Below are 23,476 nucleotides of genomic sequence, written 5' to 3'. Positions count from 1 at the left end.
TCCTGCTACTTTCACTGTTTGATCCTTATTGATAAATACATCCCTCATACTACAAGTTATTTCTCATATAATGTCCTAAAAGGAACATAAATGCATATATTTGTACCCAATCTTCCTTGAATCCAGAAATACTTCATCGGATAAGAATAGTCACCTCCTACACAATGCTATTAAAATTCCCTACAACGGCAATTGTACAATTCTGTGACTATGTTGATACAATAATTGAGTAGGCTAACTCTATCAGACATTGTATCACACGGTGTGCATTAAAGCCACACCCCCAGACTGCGTTCGATTGCGAAGCGATTCCAAGTTCACTTCAAAACACAGCATTCACCACTTAACTGAAACACTAGAAACGCAGCGCTAAATAACTCTTTGTTACAGATTATATAATATTCCACTCCATTTAGAGCAATGTTGAATACTACTGACAATGTAGAATGAGATTAAATGAAAATTAGGCTTTATTCACCCACTGGCATTAGAAAATCATGTGTTAATATCCAACCAATATTTTCATTTGTACAGTTTACAAAACAAATGCCAAGTCACTTCATGATATACAGGCTTAGTATTATAACAGTATCATCGTATCTATTGTAGTGCTGTCAACAGGACGATGTTGATTATTGCAGATACATACTTTTTAGTCTTGACTTTAGTGACTGGACTATCATCCAATGATTAACTGTAACTATGGTAAAGCGTCACTCTTCAGTGAACATTCATATGCTGGATGACAACCCAATGTATTCCACAGCCAATGCTTTTGATCAAAGCCTCAGTTTAGAGGAGATAGCGTTCATCCATACAGTACATTAATTCAAACAAATTAATCTCAAGTTACCCTAAAACAGGAAGTAACCGATAAAAGCCAAGATGTTGTGATGATAAAGTAATTCATGCTACCAACCCCATCCTTAAGCAGCCTCTACAGACCATCAAGTTAATGATAGCGGTCAGATTATGATCAGATAGCTGCAAGAGAGTATAATGCTGACCGTCACACAGTGTTATAAGTGCAGTTCTGTCTGCTAACAGTTTTCTTTGAGTGGATACTGTATTTTTTGTCTCAATTATCAAAACAAAAACAGTCATGGATAAAGAATTGGGGTCTTTTTACATGGCTATTATTGTACTATTATTCATAACCCTTAATACTGCATAGTATAATGATTCAAGTCTACAGTATGACGCTTGATGACAATCTTGTTACTGCTAAGCTGTTAATGTGCTCTAACAGTCTGTAGCATTAAGCATGTTTGTTGGCTGGCATAGTAGAGTCTGACAAGGACAGTTGAGAGAATTAAGTATAAGGAACTTATAAAGATGGAAGCTACAGATCTGTCATATTTCCACTCAACACAGAACTATGACTGTACCATGATACCAGTAAGTGGTTCCAAGTGCACGGGTACGAGCCACATCTGTGGCTTGCCTGGCAAATTACTTCTTAAGATGTTCACTGCTGAAGTTGGAACATGGATATAGAGGAAGGTGATGTGAGAATGATGACATTGTCTTTACACCGTTGCTCCCTCATAAAGGTTAAACTGGCCACATAAACCCTACAACTACCTGTACCATGAGATTATTCTATACATTGCTACTCTTTACCCCTTAGACACTACTTACTGCATTGTGTGTGATCATTGGGGAACAATATGTGAATGCCATTTCCTAATGTGATAAAGTGACAAGTCTGTGATATACTGATGAGGGTGATCTGCTCCACATAATGAATGATCCCCGCATCTCGAATCCTTCTCTAGTTCACATGATAAACCCTACAGTCATATAGACACATTTAGCCCCGCCCGTCCCTGTGATAGGGCAGGTGGCGCTCATTGACAACTTACTGCCTACCCCTATCCAATATCTTTTGATCTAAATGTCCTCAGCTCTGGTATTACAAACATGCATCACTTGATAATGATATTAAGGCCTACACTAGTGAGCTTTAGAGGATGGCAGGCCTGAGCTAGGCCCGGCTGGGTTAGGCTGAGTCGGGTGAAGGGGTTCATTAAAGACGTCAGCTTCATTCCCTTCCAGGTTCACAGAAAGTTGGTTTTGAGCTGGATGCTTGGGGAGGTCTTCCTGGGGCCGTGGGCTGTGCTGGAGGCCTTGGCGTGCAGACTCTCCTGGTTGCCCTTGACGGCAGCTTCCAGACGGGCCTTGAGGTGCGGGGAAGAGGCCATGAGGGCCTTGAACACAGACGGGTGCTGGGGGCCCAGACGCATCAGGTCCTTCAGAGACCACTCATGGAGGGAACGAGCCGGCGCCGGGGAGGAGCCCAGGGCGTTCTCGTCCAATAGGAAGGAGATGAGGATGGGTAGCAAGATGGCTACCAGCTGTGGACCTGGAAGTACAAACACACGAAGGAGACGTGAGGGAAGAGTGACGCTAGTGGGCTTATATCTCTCCGTCTGTTTCAACAGAAACTCACTGACATCCTCAGTCTGTTGGATATTGGATTGTTTGGTTTGCGTGTCTCCTAGGTAACTAGCTACTCACGGTTTGCCTCGTCAGCAGCGAGGACCAGGGCCTCCAAGGCCCGGACACCGTCTTGGACAGCCTGCAGTTCCTCTGGGCTCTGTGGCCTCCTCTTCTCCACCCCCTGGAGGTGTCGTACCACGCAGGACCCCAACGCCTGAATGTAGGTCCCCCCCACCCCGCCCTGGCTCTGGAACACAGAGGTCAGCAACTGGTAGCTACAGCTCTGCACCTGGAGAGGGAGGAGAGAGGTAGAGAGACACAGACATATTGAAAATTGAGAAAGAAAATTAGCCTTGTGCTGGTTTCCATGTGATTTACATACTTTCTAATACAGAAAGAAGCATTTGCATTGGCTAAGGTGCTTTACATGCACGGTTCATATTCTTTCTACAGCTTCTTTCTATTGAAAGAAAGGCTTTCCAGTGGAAACTCAAACAAAAACATGTTTACATAACTCAAGTTCAAGTTTTTCTAAGTTATTTTTAGACCAGGTCAGCGTCTGAGGTATGCTGCTGATCTAGTCAGACCCCCTCCAGGGCCCCTCATCAGGGTCAGGTGCACAGGTCAAACGACCCAGAGCAGGTATTTGAGCAACATCTGAACAATCTTTTTTAGCGTTTGTCCATGTTTTTGTAATGTATTACCATTGTAAAGTGACCTTGAGCTTGGGAAAGGCGCTATAAAAATCAAACATAATATTATTATTATTAGAGTTAGACATTGGTTTCAGTGGGCTCAAATCGTTTCGACCTACCGTGTGGTCCTTGGCTTCCAGGCAGGCTCTGAAGCGCTGAATGCAGCGTGTATGGAGAGGCTCGGCCGTAGTCACCTCAGGACTGGCCGTCAGCAGGAAGATGGTCAAGGCTGTCAACAGGCTGACCTCGTCCACCACACACCCTGGCTGATCTGGAAATACAAGCAGCAACAAAGGAAGTCAGCATAGCAAACAGTGAAAAAGCTCAAGAGAGACCTGAAATACTAAATAGTCTCAAAGCTTGTAAGATTACTACTACTAATAACCTTCATAAAGTCATGTGGGACCGTGAGTGTGTGTGTGTGTGTTTTTGTTTCTGCCCGAAGGACGCGTGTGGTAAATGATAGTACCTGAGTCCCAGCAGTCCAGCAGAGTGTTGAGAGCACAGCGCAGAAGGTGGCTCCAGGCCCCTCTGCTCTTCTCCGCCCTGCTCATGGGGGAGGACAGGACAGCCTTCAGGGCCTGCAGAGCCCCCCGGACCACCAGGCCCAGACCTCCACATCCCCCGAGCCCAGGCCCAGGCTGGGGGAGCTGTCCCCCTGGGAGACCCGAGGCCCCCGCACCTCCTGCCCCTCCAGGCTGCTGCACAAGCTCCCTCAACACCCCCATCAGCAGATAGAGCACCGTGGGCAAGATAGACACACTCCCTGGGAAGGAGAGAACGAGAGAGGAATGTTAATCGTGTGTAGGAAGGCTGGTTTACTTTCCTGATTAATCTGGGTCTTGTGAATTCAGTATTGGAGCCAATCTTTTCACGGATTCACTCAAACGTATTTGCTTATGACCCAACTTTGTTCACAGGTATGTGTGCGCCCAAGCATGTGTGTGTGTGTCCCGCTACCTTCTGGGGAGCAGATGGAGGGCAGGTCAGACAGAATGGCAAGGGCAGAGGTCACCAGTCCACAGTCGCTGTCCATCAGGGTCCAGACCGAGCCACCGGGGCCCGAGGGGCTGGTGCCGGCCAGCTTGGGGCTGAGCTGTGGAAGCTTCCGGACCAGAACACACAGACACAGCTCCAGAGCTCCGAAAACCAGCGACCGCCCCGGGACCAGCCCGCCCGTGTCCCGCCCCTCGCCAAACTCAGGAACCGTCTCCTTCTCTGCTGCCCCATCATCCACTGAGAAGAACAGAGGCAGGATTAGAAGGACGGTGATGTGTGCTTGATTAATGACGGTAAAGAACTAGCTAGCTGTGTACCCTCTGCGCTGTGGCGTTTCTCCTTCACGTGCTCCTGTTGGGCAGTGACCACCTGCCTGACCAGCTCCATAACGGCCAGCTGGACTTCAGGACCCTCCCGCGTCACCATCAGCCTGTGAAGCACGTTCAGTAGCTCCACACTCAGATCCTGAAAACGGCAGGAAACACAGGAGTTCACACACGCCACTTAACTCCTGAGTCCTCAGTAAGAAGGCCAGCCTCGGCTGTGCTGGTGTTTAGAGACTCCAGGTACGCATCTCTACCTGGTCGCTGCCGAACTTGGCTCGTGGCCAGGAGACGTCCAGTAGAGCCTGCAGGGCGAGCAGACAGGAATTGATGTTCTCCATCTGGTCCTGGGAGTGGGGCGAGCACAGGAACTCCACACTGATACCTTTTCAAAAGAGAAAAACATTTTTGATACATCACACAAAGACAGACATAAATGAATAAGACTCATCTTGATTAAGATAGTGAAGGTGACGATATTGAACAGTTAAAGGGGAGGTTAAAGTGAGGATATTGCACAGTTAAAGGGGAGGTTAAGGTGAGGATATTGCACAGTTAAAGGGGAGGTTACGGTGAGGATATTGCACAGTTAAAGGGGATGTTAAGGAGAGGATATCGAACAGTTAAAGGGGAGGTTAAGGAGAGAACAGTTAAAGGGGGCGGTATTGTACCTAATATAAGGTTCAGGCGGTCTGCGCTGACGTCCTCGGGGGACTTGACGCAGGCCAGGGAGGTGGATTGCCCCATGGAGGTGGGGGTGACAGGTCTGGACAGGTTGGCGGGGCCGTCGTCCACCATGATGAAACCGGTGCTGTGGAGCCAGAGTGCCGTGGCGTGGAGCAGCGGCGCCCACGAGCAGCTGTAGTGCGGGCGGGCCTGCTCCACCGTCTCTGCCGTGTAGAAAGAACCACCTAGAACAAAGGGGGTCAGATGGCTGAGCGGTTAGGGAATCGGGCTATTAATCAGAAGGTTGCTGGTTCGATTCCCGGCCGTGCGAAATTACGTTGTGTCCTTGGGCAAGGCACTTCACCCTACTTGCCTTGGGGGAATGTCCCTTTACTTACTGTAAGTCGCTCTGGATAAGAGCGTCTGCTAAATGACTAAATTTAAATCAAAGGACGGACAAGCAGAAAAACATGTTTTTACGATATGATAAGCTCCGTGTTACGGATTTGAATGACATCCCTGGTTCGCTGTGTGGCAGTGGTGGCAGAGAGAGGCGCTTGGTCATACCTGCGGCAGGAAGCTGGGAGTTGTAGTCTTGGGGGAGGGTCAGCAGGGCGTAGTCCTGTAGTGCTGCCATCCACAGACGGCTCAGCGTGCCCAGGTCTGACTGAACTAGCTTCAGCAGCCCTGCCACCCCAGCTCCAGATACTGAGCCCTCACTGGACGGAGGGGGTCCAGCCAGGTCAGCGAACCTATCAGAACTCTCCTTTTGTTTGCTAGTCTGCACAGCTACAATGTACACCTGGGTGGGGAAAGGAGAGCAGATCCATTTAGGGTTTTGGCTACCCGCAATGTTTTCTGATTGTTTATGATCATTCACCTATGCACTTTTTGTAAACTTCTCTCTTGGAAGTCGCTTTGGATAAAAGTGTCTGCTAAATGAATAAATGTAAACAAATGTACATTTAGACTTAGAGCGACCATCACTCACCCATCCACAATTCCACCCGCCCATTCACCAACCCCCTACCTCCGCCCAGGCCTTGAGCACGGCCAGCGTTTCCATGGTAGCGGTGGCCTCGTTGTACAGCTGGCTCGGCGTCTCCTTCCCAGCCTGCACCTTGATCAGCGAGGACGCCAGCAGCTGGTGCACACGCCGCAGGTCCCGGAGGTCGCTCACCACGCCGCTGGCGATCCACGCACTGCACACCTGGAGCACACACACACAGGCAACCATGTTCAGCTCCATCATGGAACGAGCGACAATCCCAGTGTTTCCCCTAGGTTTACAGCTTTGGGGGGGGGGGGGGGGGGGGGGGGGCGGCGTGTAAATAAGATAAATAACATGAGGTCATGTAGTTTGTTTAATAAAAGAGCAAGCTATATACCTGTTTTATAGGAAAGGTAACCTTAAACCTTTTTTTTTTACTTGACCTTCCAGGGGGTGCGGGGGGTGTCCCCTAATATAATGGTAGGGGAAACACTGAATCCAAAACGATGAATCTATCCCTCGTTATGGATCCTGTAGTCCAGGGTATCTCCAACCCCTGCAGGGCTACCTGCCTGTTGCTTGTGGCTCCAACCGCATTTATTTGACCTGCTTCAACACTAGTTACCTGATCAACCAGCTAACAGGTGTGCTGGATTAGTGAACAGGGTTGGAGACCCCCCTCGCTGTAGACCCTGACAGAAGGCGGAAGCCTCACCCACCTGGCATGCTTTAGCTGTGACATGGGGCGGAGCGTCAGGGGTGAAGGCAGGTCTGAGGGCAGCTCCTACGTTGGCCTGGTACTGCTCCAGGATCACGTGGCCGGGGAACTCGGGCTCCGGGATGGAGGAGAACCTGCGGATGATGACCAGGAGGGTCTGCAGGCCGGACAGACGCAGCTGCTCGCTGTGGTCAGTGGCAGCCATGAACGCCATGCGCACCAGGTCGCCCAGGTGGAGAACCAGGAAGTCTGAGAGATGACGAGGGTGGGAGAAGTGAGCGGTTTAGCCAGGTCCTGTTTATGCATGTGCCGGTTTCACCAGTCGGAATACGTGTCATGCCTCTCATCTTCTGGGCTTGCCGAGGAAGAAAGGTTCTGTAGAGGGAACTCTACTCCGACTCACCAGTGGACTCGTGAAGGCGGAGCTCTTGGGCCAGTGCCATGTCGAAGTGGGCGGGGTTTCCGTGCTCGCACTGGGCGATGATGCGGCACACACACTCCACGGCGAAGACGCGCGTGGACCAGCGCAGGTTGGTGAAGGGCCCGCTGGAGTCCGACTTGGCGTGGAAGACAGAGGCGTCGTCGTCCTTCTCTCCCTCCTCCTCCTGGGTGGTCTCCACTGGGGCACGGGAGTCTGAGACACACACACATCCATGTCAGGTTAAAAGTAACACAAGCAGAGCTTTGTACATACAGGGCCCGATAAAACTGCTCAAAATAGCATTGAGGGTAAGTTCGATTTATCTCCAGTTGGCACTTCTGACACAATTTCATTCACTCTATTATAAAAGGTGATAAACGCAGAACCCAGTAATTTCACAGTATTCGGATTTGGATCAAAATCCCCCTGGTATTTCACATAGGCTATTATCTATTATTAGTCCATCCGACACCTATTGCACTACGCACAAGCCACCTTATTTACACTATTGCCCATTAATATTCTTATTTTTATATATATTTTATTTATATTTTACATTATTTTATTGTATTTTTTAGATTCTTAGTTCCTAGGATTAGTTAGACTACTGTACTTTTAAAATTTTTGATTGAAGATCCGTATATGTGTATTGGTTGCACCAACAAATTCTGATTCTGACCTGCGGATGCAGAGAGGACGTCCTTGCAGAGTTTGAGCCAGTGGGACAGCTTGCCAGCTGAGATGGACCCCATCATGTGGACAAGGGTCTCCTGGATGTCCCTGCGGAGACGGGGGTCTGACTCCCGGTCCAGCAGGCTGAACAGAGCCCCCTCTAGGCCCACCTCCTTAATGGTCACATCTGGGTGGTGGTCAATGAGATTACCAGTCAGGTCAACTGTGTGTGTTTTGTATGTATTGCTGGGGGGGTCAGATGGCTGATGACCCTCTGATCCGGTTGCCGTTCGATTCCTGGCCGTGCAAAATGACGTTGTGTCCTTGGGCAAGGCACTTCACCCTACTTGCCTCGGGGGGAATGTCCCTGTACTTGCTGTAAGTCGCTCTGGATAAGAGCGTCTGCTAAATGACTAAATGTAAAATGTAACATCCATATCCAATGTTAATTGCTCTAGTTGTGAGGATCGTCCCAGGCGCACTCTCACCCAGCTGTGTGTTGTCTCTGCGTGGCAGCTCCTTGACCAGAGCTATGGCGTGCTCCGACACCTCTAGCGCCTCCCTCTGGGCCAGCTGTCTTAGGCAGGCTACCACGGCACGGCGCAGGGACAAGTAGGAACTACACAGGTTTACCTACACACACACACATCACAACAGCTGACAAACTAAGCACAGTAGTGCGGCTTCTCATGCTAGGAAGTATTTAAAACACCGTTAACAAACACGCATGCTGGAACATATTAACGGGATTGCTGCTGTGATGTGTTAGAAAATAAATCATTGTTGTAAGTAGCAAGTGCCAACCAAACAAGGACTAAGGATTTAAAATGTCTCTTAGCAGATAAACAACATAACCTAGGATTCACAAACAGACCAAACCCAGAGAACCGAGGAAAAGGAAGTTTAGAACGCAAACAGGCACAGAAGAACAGTTTTGTTTTTAGTTTCACCAGAATATTCCACAAAAATATATTGAGGGTCCCCCATAGATGGTATATAGATGTTACACAACAAAAAAAACTGCCCATATTACACAATGAACAAACAATCCACAAAACCTAACCCGGTCCTTTCCTAGTTCTTGCATTTATTTCATGAAGTCACTTTGTATAAAAGCACCTGCTAAATTTATCAAATGTAAGTGTATGTATGTAAATGTGTAGTTAGTTGTAGCCAACACTGTGTTGCTGGTTTGGGCTGTACATCATCTATGGGGGTCGGCTGTGGCAACCAGCCAGCTCCTCAGGTTAGTTAAAACACAACAGAGAACAGAAACTCAAACACAGTCAAAATCAGCCTTGTGGTGAGCACAGAAATAATAATAACAACACAAAGCCAGTGTCAGCAACAGATTAAGAACGGAATCAGCAGGTCCTGCAGATGGAAGAGGAGACCTACCAACATAGAATAATCCAACATGATCTCCTGCATGGGACAGAACATATACAACACTGTCATCTACGTAGAGGAACACTAAAACGGAGCAGGACAATAATCGCTGTGTAATCTCCGTGTTTCTCTGGACAGAGTTGAGTGTTCCGGGGTGTTACTCACACAGAGGGTGGGTACCAGGCTGGCCAGGTTGACGTGTCGGGGCGCGAACATGTGGAGCTGCTGCAGACAGGAGATGGCCTGGGCCTGGACTAGACAGTCTGGGCTGTCCTGCATCACTTCACAGCCCACAAGGCACGAGGCCCGCAGTGCAGAGACGCATGCGCCCTCACCTGGGACAGCAGACACATACATACACACACACGCAGACACACACACACACACACAGACACATACGCACGCACACACGCAGACACGCAGACACACAAACACGCACACATACGCAACCTTAAGGAGTAGCGCCAACATCTCAAACTCAAACATACATATTATTCTTCATATCAACATATAAAATACTAAACAAATGCTGTCTGAGCCCTGTTAACTGGTGCAGGTGACCTGCTCTAGTGGTTCCCTACCCTGCAGGTCTGGGCCAAGGGAGGTGATGAGAGAGTTGAGACATCTCCCCAGGCTCTGGTGCACCTCTACGTGTGTGGGAGGGATGGAGAGCAGCAGGCGCAGGACCAGGGTGAAGCTGGCCTCCAGATGGCTGTGGTACAGGGGACCAGCCAGGTCTATCACCATGGACAGGGAGTGGAGAGCCCACATCTGTCATGGAGCACATACACATGCTGTTAAACATTGTGCATGTGTATTTTTATTATATTATATGTATATATTTTTTTTTTTACACAATTGTGTTTGTATTTATATGGAGCATAGACACATCATTGGGTTGGTTTAGGTGCAGTTCTGTGGGCATATGTGAAGCCCCTCGATGACGCTGCTTGTAAAAAAGGACTACACACGTACAATTCTGTCTAGATCAAATCAAATGTTGTCTTCTGCGTTCTACCTGGACTTCAGGTGAGGTGCTGTCCTGGGAGAGGGTGAAGAGGATGCCCACGCAGGCGCTGAGATGCTGGGGTGAGCTGATGCCCCCGGCATACCGGTACACGGTCCCCAGGGCCAGAGCATGACCCGTGCGTGTCACCGCGTCCCTGGCACTCTTCAGCCTGAGGGACACAACCAGCCCAGGGAGATGGATCAGAATCAGAATTCAGTTTATTCGCCATGTATGTTGCACAAACACAGAATTTACTGTGGCAGGAAGGTGCAAACAATAAACCCAGGGAGCTCTACATTCATCATGTGTAATATACACGGCTTGTCTGATTAGCATTGACAACAGCTAAACAACATAACCCAGGAGACAGACAGACTAACCACAGACAGACCAAAACGAGAGAACTGAGGAAAATGAAGTATATACTGTAGATGCTACACAAAAAACAAGCTGCCCATGTTACACAAAGGAACAAACTATCCACAAAACCTAACCTGCTCCCATGCCAGTTCTTGCATATGTCTGTATGTCACCAATTTGTCAGGTTCAAATATTTTCAAATATTTTATGGTAAAGCAGGTTACACTGTGTGTGTGTGTGTAGTGAGAAGGTAGCGACTAACTTGTCAAAGCTGCTCAGCGTCATGGAGACGGTGAAGCCTGGGTCGTTGACCACCTGCACCAGGCGAGCCAGGCCCTCAGCCGCCATGCAGCGCAGCACAGAGCTGCTGCTCTCTAGCGCCCCCACCAGGAGAGCCAGAGCAGGACGCCGCACCTCCTCAGGACCAAGCGTACCTCGACTACAGCCCAGAAGCTGGGGAGGAGGGGGAAGGGAGGGAGGGAGAGAGAGAGAGAGAGAGGTGGTGGGAAGAGTTAGTTTGATTAGTCTTGTCTGTTACACATTTTTTTCAAGCTTCCAAAACTTTTTTTCCAGGGAAATCTGTTCCCCTTGTGTTCTCAGTGTAAAAGACTAATGTAAAATATTTGAAAAATATTTCCTACAAAAAGTTTTGAAATGTTGAAAATAAATTATTTCCAAAAATAGGTTTGCATCATTGACGAGTACAGTACATTTTTTCAACCTTTTATAACCTTTTTTTATTTGAATTTTTTTTCAACCTTCCAAAACTTTTTTTCCAAGCCTCCAGGGGAATCTGTTCCCCCTGTGTTCTCAGTGTAAAATACTTATCTGGTTCTACCTATTGGCACTTATTTGCTTTTCACAATGTATGCTTCAAGTTTTTGGTTATCCGCAATGTTTGGGGCTATCTCGTTGTTTATGATCATTGACATATGCACTTTTTTGTAAAGCTCTCTCTTGGAAGTCACTTTGGATAAAAGCGTCTGCTGAATGAATAAATGTAAATGTACCAATAGAACTGCCACACAGAGAAGCAGCATGCAGTACCTTGAGAACACTGCAGAGGGCAGCAGAGACATGGGTCTGGACGATCTGCTGTCTCACTCCCTTCAGCTGAGTCACCGTCTCAATGAACTGCTCCAGAATCTGACTCCTGATATAAGACAAAGGAGGGGAATGAGAGAGAGCGTGAATGAGAAGGAAAAAGAGCGATTAACAAATTCGGCACAGGGCAGGCACGATGTTGAAGTATGACAGTCTGGTATTGTCATGTAGAGCTTGGTCTGGTGCAGCGATTCCCAACCTGTGGGCCACGGCCCACTAGTGGTCTGCTAGGGTAATACAGGTGGGTCGCCAAACCAATGAAAACTAAAGTATGAAAACAAATATTTGGGGGAAAAAAGTTTGGAATAAAAAAAAGTTTCTAAAGGTAGAGCCGTTTTGAAAGTTACAAGGAAGAAAACATATTTGTGAAAAAATATCACTGGAGAGATTTCCCTAACGGAGTGTGTCACTAGTGTGTCACTACTGCTGAAGTCTAGTGGGAGAATGATGATGATTTGGGAAGGCAGGGGCTGGGGATTGAGTCTGAGCCACACAGACCTCTGAGGGATGATGATGTGGGGGAAGATGACTCCAAACAGCTGGACGGCAGCAGAGGTGAGGGCGGCTGCAGGGGGGAGGGGGGCGGGCACTTCCTCCTGCTTCAGACTGATGGTGAAGGGGTCATACTCCAGAGTGCCTCCTCCAACACTGCTGCCATGCAGCTGGGACAGAGTGGCAGGAAGAGAGTGGTATTAGGTCACACACACGCACGCACACACACACACGCACACACCAAAACCTACACTTCCAACCACACCCTCCTATGACTCCCAGAAGCGAACACACACACACAGCACACAGACACACCTGCTCCTCTATGTATCTCTGGTCCATGTCCTGCAGCGCGGGCCCCAGCAGAGCCAGGTCCTGGGCGTGGCAGAGGGGGGGGATCAGAGTGAGCTCCGAACAGCCAGAGTTCTCCTGGGCTGTGAGATCCAACACCAGCTGCTTCACCACCACCCCAAAACTCTCTGCAGGAGAACACACAGGAGAACCTGCATCTTACCAGGAGAACACACGGGAGAACCTGCATCTTACCAGGAGAACACACGGGAGAACCTGCATCTTACCAGGAGAACTCACGGGAGAACCTGCATCTTACCAGGAGAACACACGGGAGAACCTGCATCTTACCAGGAGAACACACGGGAGAACCTGCATCTTACCAGGAGAACACACGGGAGAACCTGCATCTCACCAGGAGAACACACGGGAGAACCTGCATCTCACCAGGAGAACACACAAGAGAACCTGCATCTCACCAGGAGAACACACAGGAGAACCTGCATCTCACCAGGAGAACACACAGGAGAACCTGCATCTAATCAGGAGAACACACAGGAGAACTTGCATCTCACCAGGAGAACACACAGGAGAACCTGCATCTCACCAGGAGGACTGAGACCGACCTTGACTCCCAACAAGACTGTTAAAACTTCGGATCTTCCTAGGAGATCATTCAGGAGAGTATGCACCCACACACACACACACACACACACACAAAAACTCACCTTCATAGATCTTTGGAGGCAGCAGAGCCAGGATCTCGTACACTCTCAGTCTGAAGACAACGGACGACCCCTTTATCTGATTCCCATAGGACTTGATGAGAGAAGGTACCCTGGAAACATGCACAGAGATCTCATTTTAAAGGCTCCGTCCTTCAGCACACATCTTTAATTGGTTAAGTGAGATTCTGGCAGCCCTCCAAGTGTTTATCGATCTCATCTGCTACTTTTAGCTCCTTTCCCGGTTAGCTGTGCAAACCTCAGCAACCCCACCGTATCCCCTCAGACAGGATATCCCTTCGGTGTGATGGAGCCAATCCCTTTAGCTCCTATGTGAGGGAACCGACCAATTGGGAGACTCACTTGGTGAGCAGTGCCACGGCGCAGGCCAATGGAGTGAGCATCCGGCTGATGACGTCATCGGTGAGAAGGTCCGAACAGTGAGCGACCAGGCTTCTCATAGCTGCAGGGGAGGTCGCACAAAAAAGGTCAGTGGTCATCCTAAAACAAGGTGAATCTTCACACGACACACACAGAGAGCTGTGTGGACCACGCAGGAACGAGGGCCCGGCGCTCTCTCACCGCAGAGCGCTCCGGCGCGGCCCTCCAGGGCGACCTGCCAGGTGAAGTAGTCCCCACGACGGAGCTCCATGTCCAGCTCCCTGATGGAGGGCGGGAAGGCACACCTCCACAGAAGCAGCAGCCGGGGCAGGTGGTGCTCCACCACCGCTGGGCCTGAGGACCGCACACATTAACAACGTCTGAAGAGTAAAACTGTGTGTTGCACCCCACGCACACATTAACAACGTCTGAAGAGTAAAACTGTGTGTTGCACCCCACTCACACATTAACAACGTCTGAAGAGTAAAACTGTGTGTTGCACCCCACTCACACATTAACAACATCTGAAGAGTACAACTGTGTGTTGCACCCCACTCACACATTAACAACGTCTGAAGAGTGAAACTGTGTGTTGCACCCCACGCACACATTAACAACATCTGAAGAGTAAAACTGTGTGTTGCACCCCACTCACACATTAACAACGTCTGAAGAGTAAAACTGTGTGTTGCACCCCACTCACACATTAACAACGTCTGAAGAGTAAAACTGTGTGTTGCACCCCACGCACACATTAACAACGTCTGAAGAGTGAAACTGTGTGTTGCACCCCACTCACACATTAACAACGTCTGAAGAGTAAAACTGTGTGTTGCACCCCACTCACACATTAACAACGTCTGAAGAGTAAAACTGTGTGTTGCACCCCACTCACACATTAACAACGTCTGAAGAGTAAAACTGTGTGTTGCACCCCACTCACACATTAACAACGTCTGAAGAGTAAAACTGTGTGTTGCACCCCACTCACACATTAACAACGTCTGAAGAGTAAAACTGTGTGTTGCACCCCACTCACACATTAACAACGTCTGAAGAGTAAAACTGTGTGTTGCACCCCACTCACACATTAACAACGTCTGAAGAGTGAAACTGTGTGTTGCACCCCACTCACACATTAACAACGTCTGAAGAGTAAAACTGTGTGTTGCACCCCACTCACACATTAACAACGTCTGAAGAATAAAACTGTGTGTTGCACCCCACTCACACATTAACAACGTCTGAAGAGTAAAACTGTGTGTTGCACCCCACTCACACATTAACAACGTCTGAAGAGTAAAACTGTGTGTTGCACCCCACTCACACATTAACAACGTCTGAAGAGTAAAACTGTGTGTTGCACCCCACTCACACATTAACAACGTCTGAAGAATAAAACTGTGTGTTGCACCCCACTCACACATTAACAACGTCTGAAGAGTAAAACTGTGTGTTGCACCCCACTCACACATTAACAACGTCTGAAGAGTGAAACTTGTGTGTTGCACCCCACTCACACATTAACAACGTCTGAAGAGTAAAACTGTGTGTTGCACCCCACTCACACATTAACAACATCTGAAGAGTACAACTGTGTGTTGCACCCCACTCACACATTAACAACGTCTGAAGAGTAAAACTGTGTGTTGCACCCCACTCACACATTAACAACGTCTGAAGAGTAAAACTGTGTGTTGCACCCCACTCACACATTAACAACGTCTGAAGAATAAAACTGTGTGTTGCACCCCACTCACACATTAACAACGTCTGAAGAGTAAAACTGTGTGTTGCACCCCACTCACACATTAACAACGTCTGAAGAGTAAAACTGTGTGTTGCACCCCACTCACACATTAACAACATCTGAAGAGTACAACTGTGTGTTGCACCCCACTCACACATTAACAACGTCTGAAGAATAAAACTGTGTGTGTGTGTGTGTTGTACACACCAAGGGTACAGAGAGCAGTAAGCAGCTGCCAGCCAGCCTGAGTCCTCGGAATGGAGATCCGACTGTTCTGAGTGGCTGAGCGGAGAAGGTCCTCAGCCAGGCCCAGCACCACCTGGACACACACACACAGGGTTCTTCGAGAAGGTCCAAAACATAGCCATAAGAGCATGTGGTGGTGTCGTTCCCTGTCCTACCTGTCCTCTAGTGTGGGGGATGCCCAGAGGGCAGTGTTGCACGGCCCCCAGCAGGGCGGCGATGGCACCACTGTACCCGGCCACGGCCTCGGGGCAGGACTTGAGGGCGGCGAGCCTCTCGGTGCAGCGGTCCAGTAGCACGGCAACCTGGGACGGCATCGCCATGGCAACGCAGCGCAAACACCAGGCAGCAGCGAGACGAGCTGACGCGCTGGGGTGGAGCAAGACGGAGATGACCGTGTCCAGGAGGGCTGGAGGGGGGCAGAGGTACGCGCACACACATACACCCACACAATATGTACAGTGTTAACGGTTAAAGTGTAGATTCTCTCCATCTACGGTGTCTCTGGTACTGATCCCTGTTCCTCCACGTATCCTTAACATGCAGGCCATGGATAAAGACAAAAGATAAACACCAATGTTCTTTGTTGCTGAGAAAGCTGATTCTGCAGAACTCTGACCCATTAATCACTCTATTGTAGCCACGTGTCATCTCCACTCTCCCTTGCTGTGTCACGCTCCTCCTCTCCTGCTCTCTCAGTCTGTCCCTACTCTGCCTTCAATCACTCTTCCTCCCCTCCCTTCTCTCTATCCTATTACAGACTCGGCAGAATACAATTGTATCCATCAATAATATAACAGTAATGTATCTCAGTAAATGGATGTTTGTGCAAGCAAATGTTTCTGCTTCATACCCATCCTGGTGTTCTTACTCCCAAAACACCAGGATGTTTGTGTGGGTGTGTTTGTGTGGGTGTGTGTGTGTGTGTGTGTTTGTGTGTGTGTTTAATCACCCGTGCTGGCGTCTGTGATGAGTGGGGCTGCGGTGGACCCCAGTCCCTGTACCAGACTTCCCAGCTCCAGCAGGGCACACACCAGGACATGCTGACTGGCTGCCACGTCGGCAGGGCTGACCCGGGTCTCCATGTTCCCATCACTCATCGCCGCATCTTAGAGGAGATGACATAGTTAATCTCCAAACACAGTGATCTGCCACACAGCTGGTTGTGCCTTTATTTCCGTTAAGAAAATGGGATTATTAATCTCCAGCTCACTGGACTCCAGTGTCCAGTGAGCATTCATGTTGGGTCTGGCTTCTAAATCTCATCTTAAGAAAAGCCTCTCAACCACTGAAGGCGACATTATTTTTCTGCAAGTGCTTCTGTGTAGTGTTGAATCAAGCTCATTCAGACAGTCAAGACCAGGCCACCTCACCTATGGCTCTCTTCTGCCTGCCGACGGCCTGGCAGATCTCCTTGGCGGCGGCGATCTGGGCCTTCTCCCCCAGCAGGGAGCCCAGGCTGGCACGCAGCACGAAGGAGACGCAGCGTCGGCAAACCACGGCGTCGGCAGGCGCCTGTGTGGCGCGCCCGTGAGACACCAGTTCCATCAGCAGAGACAGGAGCATAGGGAAGTTGGCCTCCAGCCAGGCTCCGCCCAGACAGGAAATAAACACCACGCAAGACTGGGAAGATGGAAGGAGAGATGGGCGTTAGAGAGGAAGTAAAGGATGAAGGGGTTAGAAAGTACAGTAAGTCATGTACAATGCTGTGCAAAAGTCTTAGGCACAAAAAAATCAATGTTTTAAGAAATTATGAAATTAAAAGAGTTAAAAAAAATAAAAAAAACGCAACATTGCACTTTTATACGGCTGCACAAATACAGAAGACAAAACAAGAAAAATGTATATATTTGACAAAATATTCTGGTCAAAAAGTGTTGGAGGAGGTACTTTGGAGTATGACCCATTTCACCATCAGTCTTATCAGGTCAATGTGATGGGGCCTAGTAAAGACTAGTGGTAGGGGTTAGGAGTGCTACGTTAGTGGGGTTCTAGAGTGCATACCTGGGTGACACCTATCCTGATGTCCTTGCTGACAGAGCTTGTTCCCTTCAGCATGTCTCCACTGGCCCGCAGGAAGCCAGCCCCCCCTCTCAGGAAACCACCTGTCAGCAGGTCCATCACCTCCTCCAACGAGGTCCGCTTGGAGCTCTGCCTGAGGGCTGCTGATTCAAACAGGGGTGGATAACACACAAACACAGACTGAAGCGTTGTCCGGGAAACCAAGGCATTTAAATGAACAAGACAACATGGCGGTAAAAGCCAGGTCTACAGACACTCAAACACTCCTCAGTCATCAAGGAAAAGGCTGCTATTGCTTTAATGCATCTGCTGGGGTGGGGTGGGTATAGCTCAGTGGTTGGTGAGAGTGGTAATAAAAATGCATTATTGCTAGCTGGTTCTTCTATTATGTGCAGCGTCACCCAGATGTTCAACAAGTGTTCCAGAATGTCTACAAGTTCTTACAGATTTCTGTGCAGGTTGTATTGGAACCTACCGGTGGGCTGTTTGGGTTCCACGGCCGTGGCGAGCAAAGTTCCCAGCAGCCGGGCTACAGCCACCCTCACGTCATAGTTGGAGCCCTCGAAGGCCCTGAAGCAGAGAGTGGCAACGTTCTCCAGCTCTGAGGTCCACAGGAACACTGCTTCCCTCTGTAGTTCCAGCAGACACTGGAGAGACAACAACAGTAACATTAAGTCAGACACTGGAGACAATACCAACAGTTAAACCATTATGGGTTTGATGATTAGCAGACAGTGAGTGTGTCAGTTATACAAGCGTCTGTTAGAGAACTGACCATAGGTAAGTATCTCGACCACAATAATATGAAGGACACTGATTTTACAGTCACAGTTAAACTGAAAGATACAGAAAATATCATCACAGCACTGCAAACATGTGAAGCGCTTCATAAAAGTCAACACAGTGGTAGTCTAGGAGGATGGGTTTGCTACCTTGGCGGCAGCGCAGCGCACAGCCATGGAGCGGTCGGTCAGACACATGCGTGTGGCCTTGTAGATGTCCCTGTGACATGGAACGGCGCTCACGCCAAGCCCACGCAGGATCTTCTCCGTGCTTAGCATGATCTCATACCGGCCCTGGGACTAGAGCAGAGGGGACTGGGGTCATCGTCACTGAGGTAACCATCATCCATACCATCAGCATAGTCTTCCTCATCATTTCCACCATCATCACAACCACCTGCACCAACTAACTGCACCTCACTAACACCCACCTCTGCATTCTTCATGGCCTTAAGCAGGTTCCCCAGGGTCTCCTTGAAGGAGTTGGCCAGCATGCGACCCAGCTGTTCGTAGAGGGTGCCCAGACAGGCGATGGCAGCCCTGGGATTAAACACACACACAGTTACATCACTAGGTTCATTTGGCATCATATTGAGATATGCTTTGACAGAACTATTTATATACAGCATGTGACACGGAAAGGTGATATCAGTATCGATTATGTGCATACAGTAGCTGTAGATGTATGAAGTTTTCAACAAACAAATTCCTGAACTACATTATATATTGTCCTGCTATTGTAGGTTACTCTGACTGCAGGTGGTTATTCACATGTGTTTCTATTTAGTGGTTGTTTTCCAGTTCTCACAGTCTTGTGGGCAGGAAGCTGGGAGAGTCATCTTTGCTGCGAATGATGTCATTGCATTTGTCGACAGTGAGACTGGAAGAGAGGGAGTCTCCTAGCTTGTAGAGCAGGGCCAGGCAGTCAGCCAACACCCAACGTGTCGGAGGGCCTGGGGAGCATATCAGAACTGAAGTCAGCTGCTCAACCAAGCGCTTCTGGTTCTGTTTCACATCCGCCTGAAACACAAACACACCCACACATTATTAGTAAAAGTATTATATTCCTCACCTCTCTCATCCTCTGCCTGCCTGCCGCTCCACCTCATCCCATCATCCCTTCGCCCCCAACTCATCACCTCCAGACGCTATCCTTCTCTTGTTCCTCCCCACCACTCCTCTATCCTCCTCACCTTGGTGGATCTTACCTACTGTCCTCCATCACCCAGTCTAACCTCTGATCCCATCTTCCACCAACCTTTCCTTTCTTCCTTCCACCCTTCCTCCAAATACCCATTTCCCTCTTCTCCTCCCACCCTACGCTTCAAATCGAATCAAATTTATTTGTATAGCCCTTTTTACACGCAAGCATGTCACAGAGGGCTTCACATACGCCCATAGAACTGCCCCTCAACCAACCTAAACCCTCAAGGGTTTAGGTTCCTCTTCTTCTAATCTCGCCCGCCCCTCCTCTCCTCTTCCACTCCTACCCTTCTCTTCTCTTTTCTCCTCACCCTGTCGGCAGCAGGAAGGAGCTTCTTCAGAAAGCGGAGCCACTCGAAGACAAACTCGGCCCTTTGGTGCTCCCCCAGCTGGCTGCAGGCCTCCTCGTCCAGGAGCAGACTGTGGGCATGCTCCATCCTTTCACTCCCGCTCCTCCTCCTTTCTTCTCCCCCTCCTTCTCTTTCTAAGTAACTGGAGCCTCGACTTCAGCCCCAAACGAGACAGCTCCTTACTGTCAATGTTGGCGACTCCTGCTCTGTTTCATAATGAGCCCAAAATCTGAGAGAGAGAGAGAGAGAGAGAGAGAGAGAGAGAGAGAGAGAGAGAGAGAGAGAGAGAGATACAGAGAGGGAGGGGGAGAGTGAGAGGCAGACAGAGAAAGAACAAGATAGAGAGAAAATTTGTGTGAAAAGATGACAACAAACATTGTCTCACAATATTACATTTCTTGGATCTTAGAAAAAACTCAAATGGACTCGGGGGAAGGGGGTACAGAACTGCTCTTCCCTGTTTTTCTCAGGGTGCCAAGAAGTGTAAACTAATCTGGGACAGCAAAATCCATGAATTATTCACCACAATCCTTCCCGTTGGACCGAAGCACCTCCTACAGACAACTCACACGAAGAGACACTCTTTCCTCCCTCTCGCTCTGTACTTTTCTCATATAAGTAAAAGCTCATATATTAAGGTTCTCTGCTGACTGGTAGAATTAGGAAGACAGGAAAGTAGGAAGACAGGAAAGTAGGGCGTATGGATATGCTGATATGCAACTGTATCGGTAACTAACTAGCGCTAGCTGGGTCAGTTCTGAATTCACACAACTACAAGATTAACCATTTGCGCCATCTATTCCCTGGAGCTAACCATCTCAGCAAAATGTTTACATTACTACTTCAAATTATGCGATACGTTCATATCTTTACATTAAATCGACGTTACTCACATGCATATTAAAGTTTAATGAATTAGCCTAGTGCAAATCATGCACTACAAAAATATATTGGCTAGTATTCCAATTCTGCTGTGACATAGTTTGGACAATATTTTCGTCCAGGAAATAGACAGAGCCCATGTTCAGCTACGGAGCTTCAAGCTTCGAAGCATGCTACTTTAAGTACATAATATTTTGAAAAAAAAGTTGTCTTACCTATTAGTTGACACTTTCACTCCGACCAGATTATGATGTAGGCTACACAAGAAGAACAGTCGACTATAATTTAAACACCGGCGATAGGTGATGTGGACACATCTGCTCTCAAACCCTCCTTCTCCCCAAACTCCGCTTCCCAACTCAAGTCTAGAGTAGTTGATTGCAAAATCATCGAACGTGGTATCCTAGGGTGATGAATTAATGCAAGAGTTAAGGAAGGTTTTCTCAAATGTCAGCAAATAACTAAACAGAAGTTGTAGATTTTTTACTTGTTGACCATATTTTTTGCATCCAGCGAGTGATCCATTTAAACATTTGGATGACATTAGATCATAACAGCTCTGGATCGTGCTGTCCACAAGAAAAGGTGGATAGCAGCTTGGTAGTAACAGAGCCATAGAGATATTTTGTGTGAAGAAAAGTATAGGACGCAAATAAGGCCATAATCATCAAATACATGCAGAACATATTTAAGCAGAGTTTCCGAGAATAAAAAAAAAAAAAGGTTTCAAAATGTTAAAAAAATATATATATTTTCGAAAAAAAAGTTTTGAAAAAAAGGTTTTTTTTTTTAAGAGTTGCATCATTGATGAGAAGGCTACTTGATGAGGACTCTACTATACTCTACTGTACTCTATTGTACTATAGTCTGCTTTAACCAACTTTGTTTAAGGCTTTTCTGTTCTCCCCTCTCTTCCTCTCTCTTCCCCTTTAACTTGTGTGTGTAAAACAAAAGTTTCAAAAACAAAAGTTTCGAAAGGTTAAAAAAAGAATTTGAAACAAAGCTTCGAAAAAATATTTTTCCCCAAAAATATATGTTCTTGTAATTATGAGATCTAAAAAAAATCTATGGTGAATGCAATACGCTAGTACTTGTACTTGAGTCTGTTTATTAATTAATTTCTTGCCATCTTGTATTGTATTTCAGAAATTCTCACCCCTCCGTCGAGTTGCTAAAATATCGCGAGGAAACAAGTATTGTGCAGCCTACGAACTCTCGTTTGTCACATGATTCAGTTCAAAGTTTCCCGGAAGCCAGTCTCACCTCCTTTTAGCATTACCTGATTTAGTGCCATGTTATTTTAAAATCTAACATTAGTTCGCTTTAGTTTAATGAGTTGTCCAACTTTTTACATTTCCTAAATTATCCTTTGGCCAACATCGTTGCAAAAATGACAGAAGAGGCAGGTGCTGCTGCACATGCAAGAACGGTCCTTCAGCAGTGTATTCACGCTAGGCTGCAGGTGAAACCGGCGGATGAGGAGTCCGGGGCTGAATGGGTGGAGGTAGGTAATATAGATGGAGGCTTACTGTCCTCAGACCGTGCATTGTACATGCATCTTAACTGTCAAAGACTGTTGCCATGATGGCTTTTTCTCATGAACTATTTACTAGGCTTCATTCATTTTCTAAATAATGTTTTTGTTTCTGTTTAAGATTAACCGGGGGATGGTGATATACATATGCTTTTTTAAGGGAGCCACTGAGGATATCATCCCCAAAATGGGTGGGTACACTGTATTGTGTTACTTTATGTCGGTTGTAGTGCACTTATGTAGTGTATTAACCTCTCCTTTATGGTCTCCATTTTCTGCCTCCTCACTTACATCGAAACAATGAATGTATAAATAGATGTCTTGCTCTGACGCCCCTTCTCTGTCTCAGTGTCCACCCTGCTGAACCTGAGACTGTGTGAGGCAGACTCCGGGAAGTACACGTCCGTCCTGGAGCTGCCTGGGAGTGTGCTGGTGGTGCCGCAGGCTACCCTGGGGGGCAAGGCCAAGGGCAAGGGCATGCAGTACCACAACAACATCAGAAAAGAGGAGGGCCTCAGGCTCTATTCAGACTTTGTCTGTCAGTGTGAGAGGGAGCTGGACTCGGCTAGAGGACGCACGGCGGAGGAGGGGGCCGGGGCTAAGACGACAGTCAAGCACGGGACTTATGGGAACCGACAGGTGTTAAAGCTGGATACGAATGGACCGTACACACACTTAATGGAGTTCTGAATCTCATGGGAGATGGTACCATTTTAGAGCTGGATCTGAAACACTGGTCCTTAACCCTTGTGCTGCCTTCGGGTCATTGTGACCCAAGGGCAGATAACACAAGGGTTACAATAACTTGGCAGCATTGTGGGAATATGATCGGTTTAATATCCAGATTGTTGTTTGTTGATGAGTGAATGTACTGTACATAAATCATTTTAAACCTACACTCAGCGTTATTGTTGAAATCAGTACATTTCAGCCATCTGTGTCTTGGTGTCTACCTGTCACATTTGTTAACCCCCTCCCCCCTCCTCTCTTTCCAACGTCTGTATGATTACCGTGGATGTAACTTGTTACAGA

The 23,476-nt window shown here is 47.9% G+C and overlaps 2 protein-coding genes across 5 annotated transcripts; one reads left to right on the top strand and one right to left on the bottom strand.

The window, feature by feature from the left end:
- Positions 1-452: 452 nt before the first annotated feature.
- On the bottom strand, positions 453-21,281 carry heatr5a (HEAT repeat containing 5a). Of its 4 annotated transcripts, none has more exons than XM_062468987.1 (36): positions 21,126-21,281; positions 19,990-20,257; positions 19,284-19,495; positions 18,907-19,015; positions 18,626-18,775; positions 18,169-18,340; positions 17,676-17,836; positions 17,045-17,294; positions 16,624-16,779; positions 15,830-16,080; positions 15,636-15,747; positions 13,880-14,032; positions 13,661-13,760; positions 13,301-13,410; positions 12,597-12,760; positions 12,288-12,451; positions 11,733-11,838; positions 10,948-11,138; positions 10,335-10,494; positions 9,898-10,087; positions 9,482-9,651; positions 9,326-9,352; positions 8,416-8,560; positions 7,935-8,114; positions 7,238-7,468; positions 6,836-7,083; positions 6,156-6,335; positions 5,693-5,927; positions 5,131-5,370; positions 4,717-4,844; positions 4,454-4,601; positions 4,098-4,373; positions 3,607-3,903; positions 3,257-3,408; positions 2,521-2,731; positions 453-2,365 (listed from the first exon to the last, which is right to left on the bottom strand). In XM_062468987.1, the coding sequence occupies exons 2-36, from the start codon at positions 20,113-20,115 to the stop codon at positions 2,061-2,063; spliced, it is 6,210 nt and encodes a 2,069-aa protein (XP_062324971.1). In that variant the 5' UTR covers positions 20,116-20,257; positions 21,126-21,281; the 3' UTR covers positions 453-2,060. The 4 variants fall into 4 exon arrangements, with proteins under 4 accessions (XP_062324971.1, XP_062324972.1, XP_062324973.1 ...); XM_062468988.1 differs by having other exon boundaries at positions 17,676-17,833; XM_062468989.1 differs by lacking the exon at positions 9,326-9,352.
- An 849-nt stretch (positions 21,282-22,130) lies between these two features.
- Positions 22,131-23,340, top strand: dtd2 (D-aminoacyl-tRNA deacylase 2). The gene is made up of 3 exons (XM_062469565.1): positions 22,131-22,414; positions 22,566-22,635; positions 22,794-23,340. Exons 1-3 carry the CDS (start codon positions 22,301-22,303, stop codon positions 23,132-23,134), a joined length of 525 nt encoding a protein of 174 aa, XP_062325549.1. The 5' UTR covers positions 22,131-22,300; the 3' UTR covers positions 23,135-23,340.
- The last annotated feature ends 136 nt before the right edge of the window (positions 23,341-23,476 follow it).

Source organism: Osmerus eperlanus, chromosome 9, assembly GCF_963692335.1.
Source record: "Osmerus eperlanus chromosome 9, fOsmEpe2.1, whole genome shotgun sequence".
NCBI classification, from domain to species: Eukaryota; Metazoa; Chordata; class Actinopteri; order Osmeriformes; family Osmeridae; genus Osmerus; species Osmerus eperlanus.
This window is presented reverse-complemented; position numbering and strand designations above follow the sequence as displayed.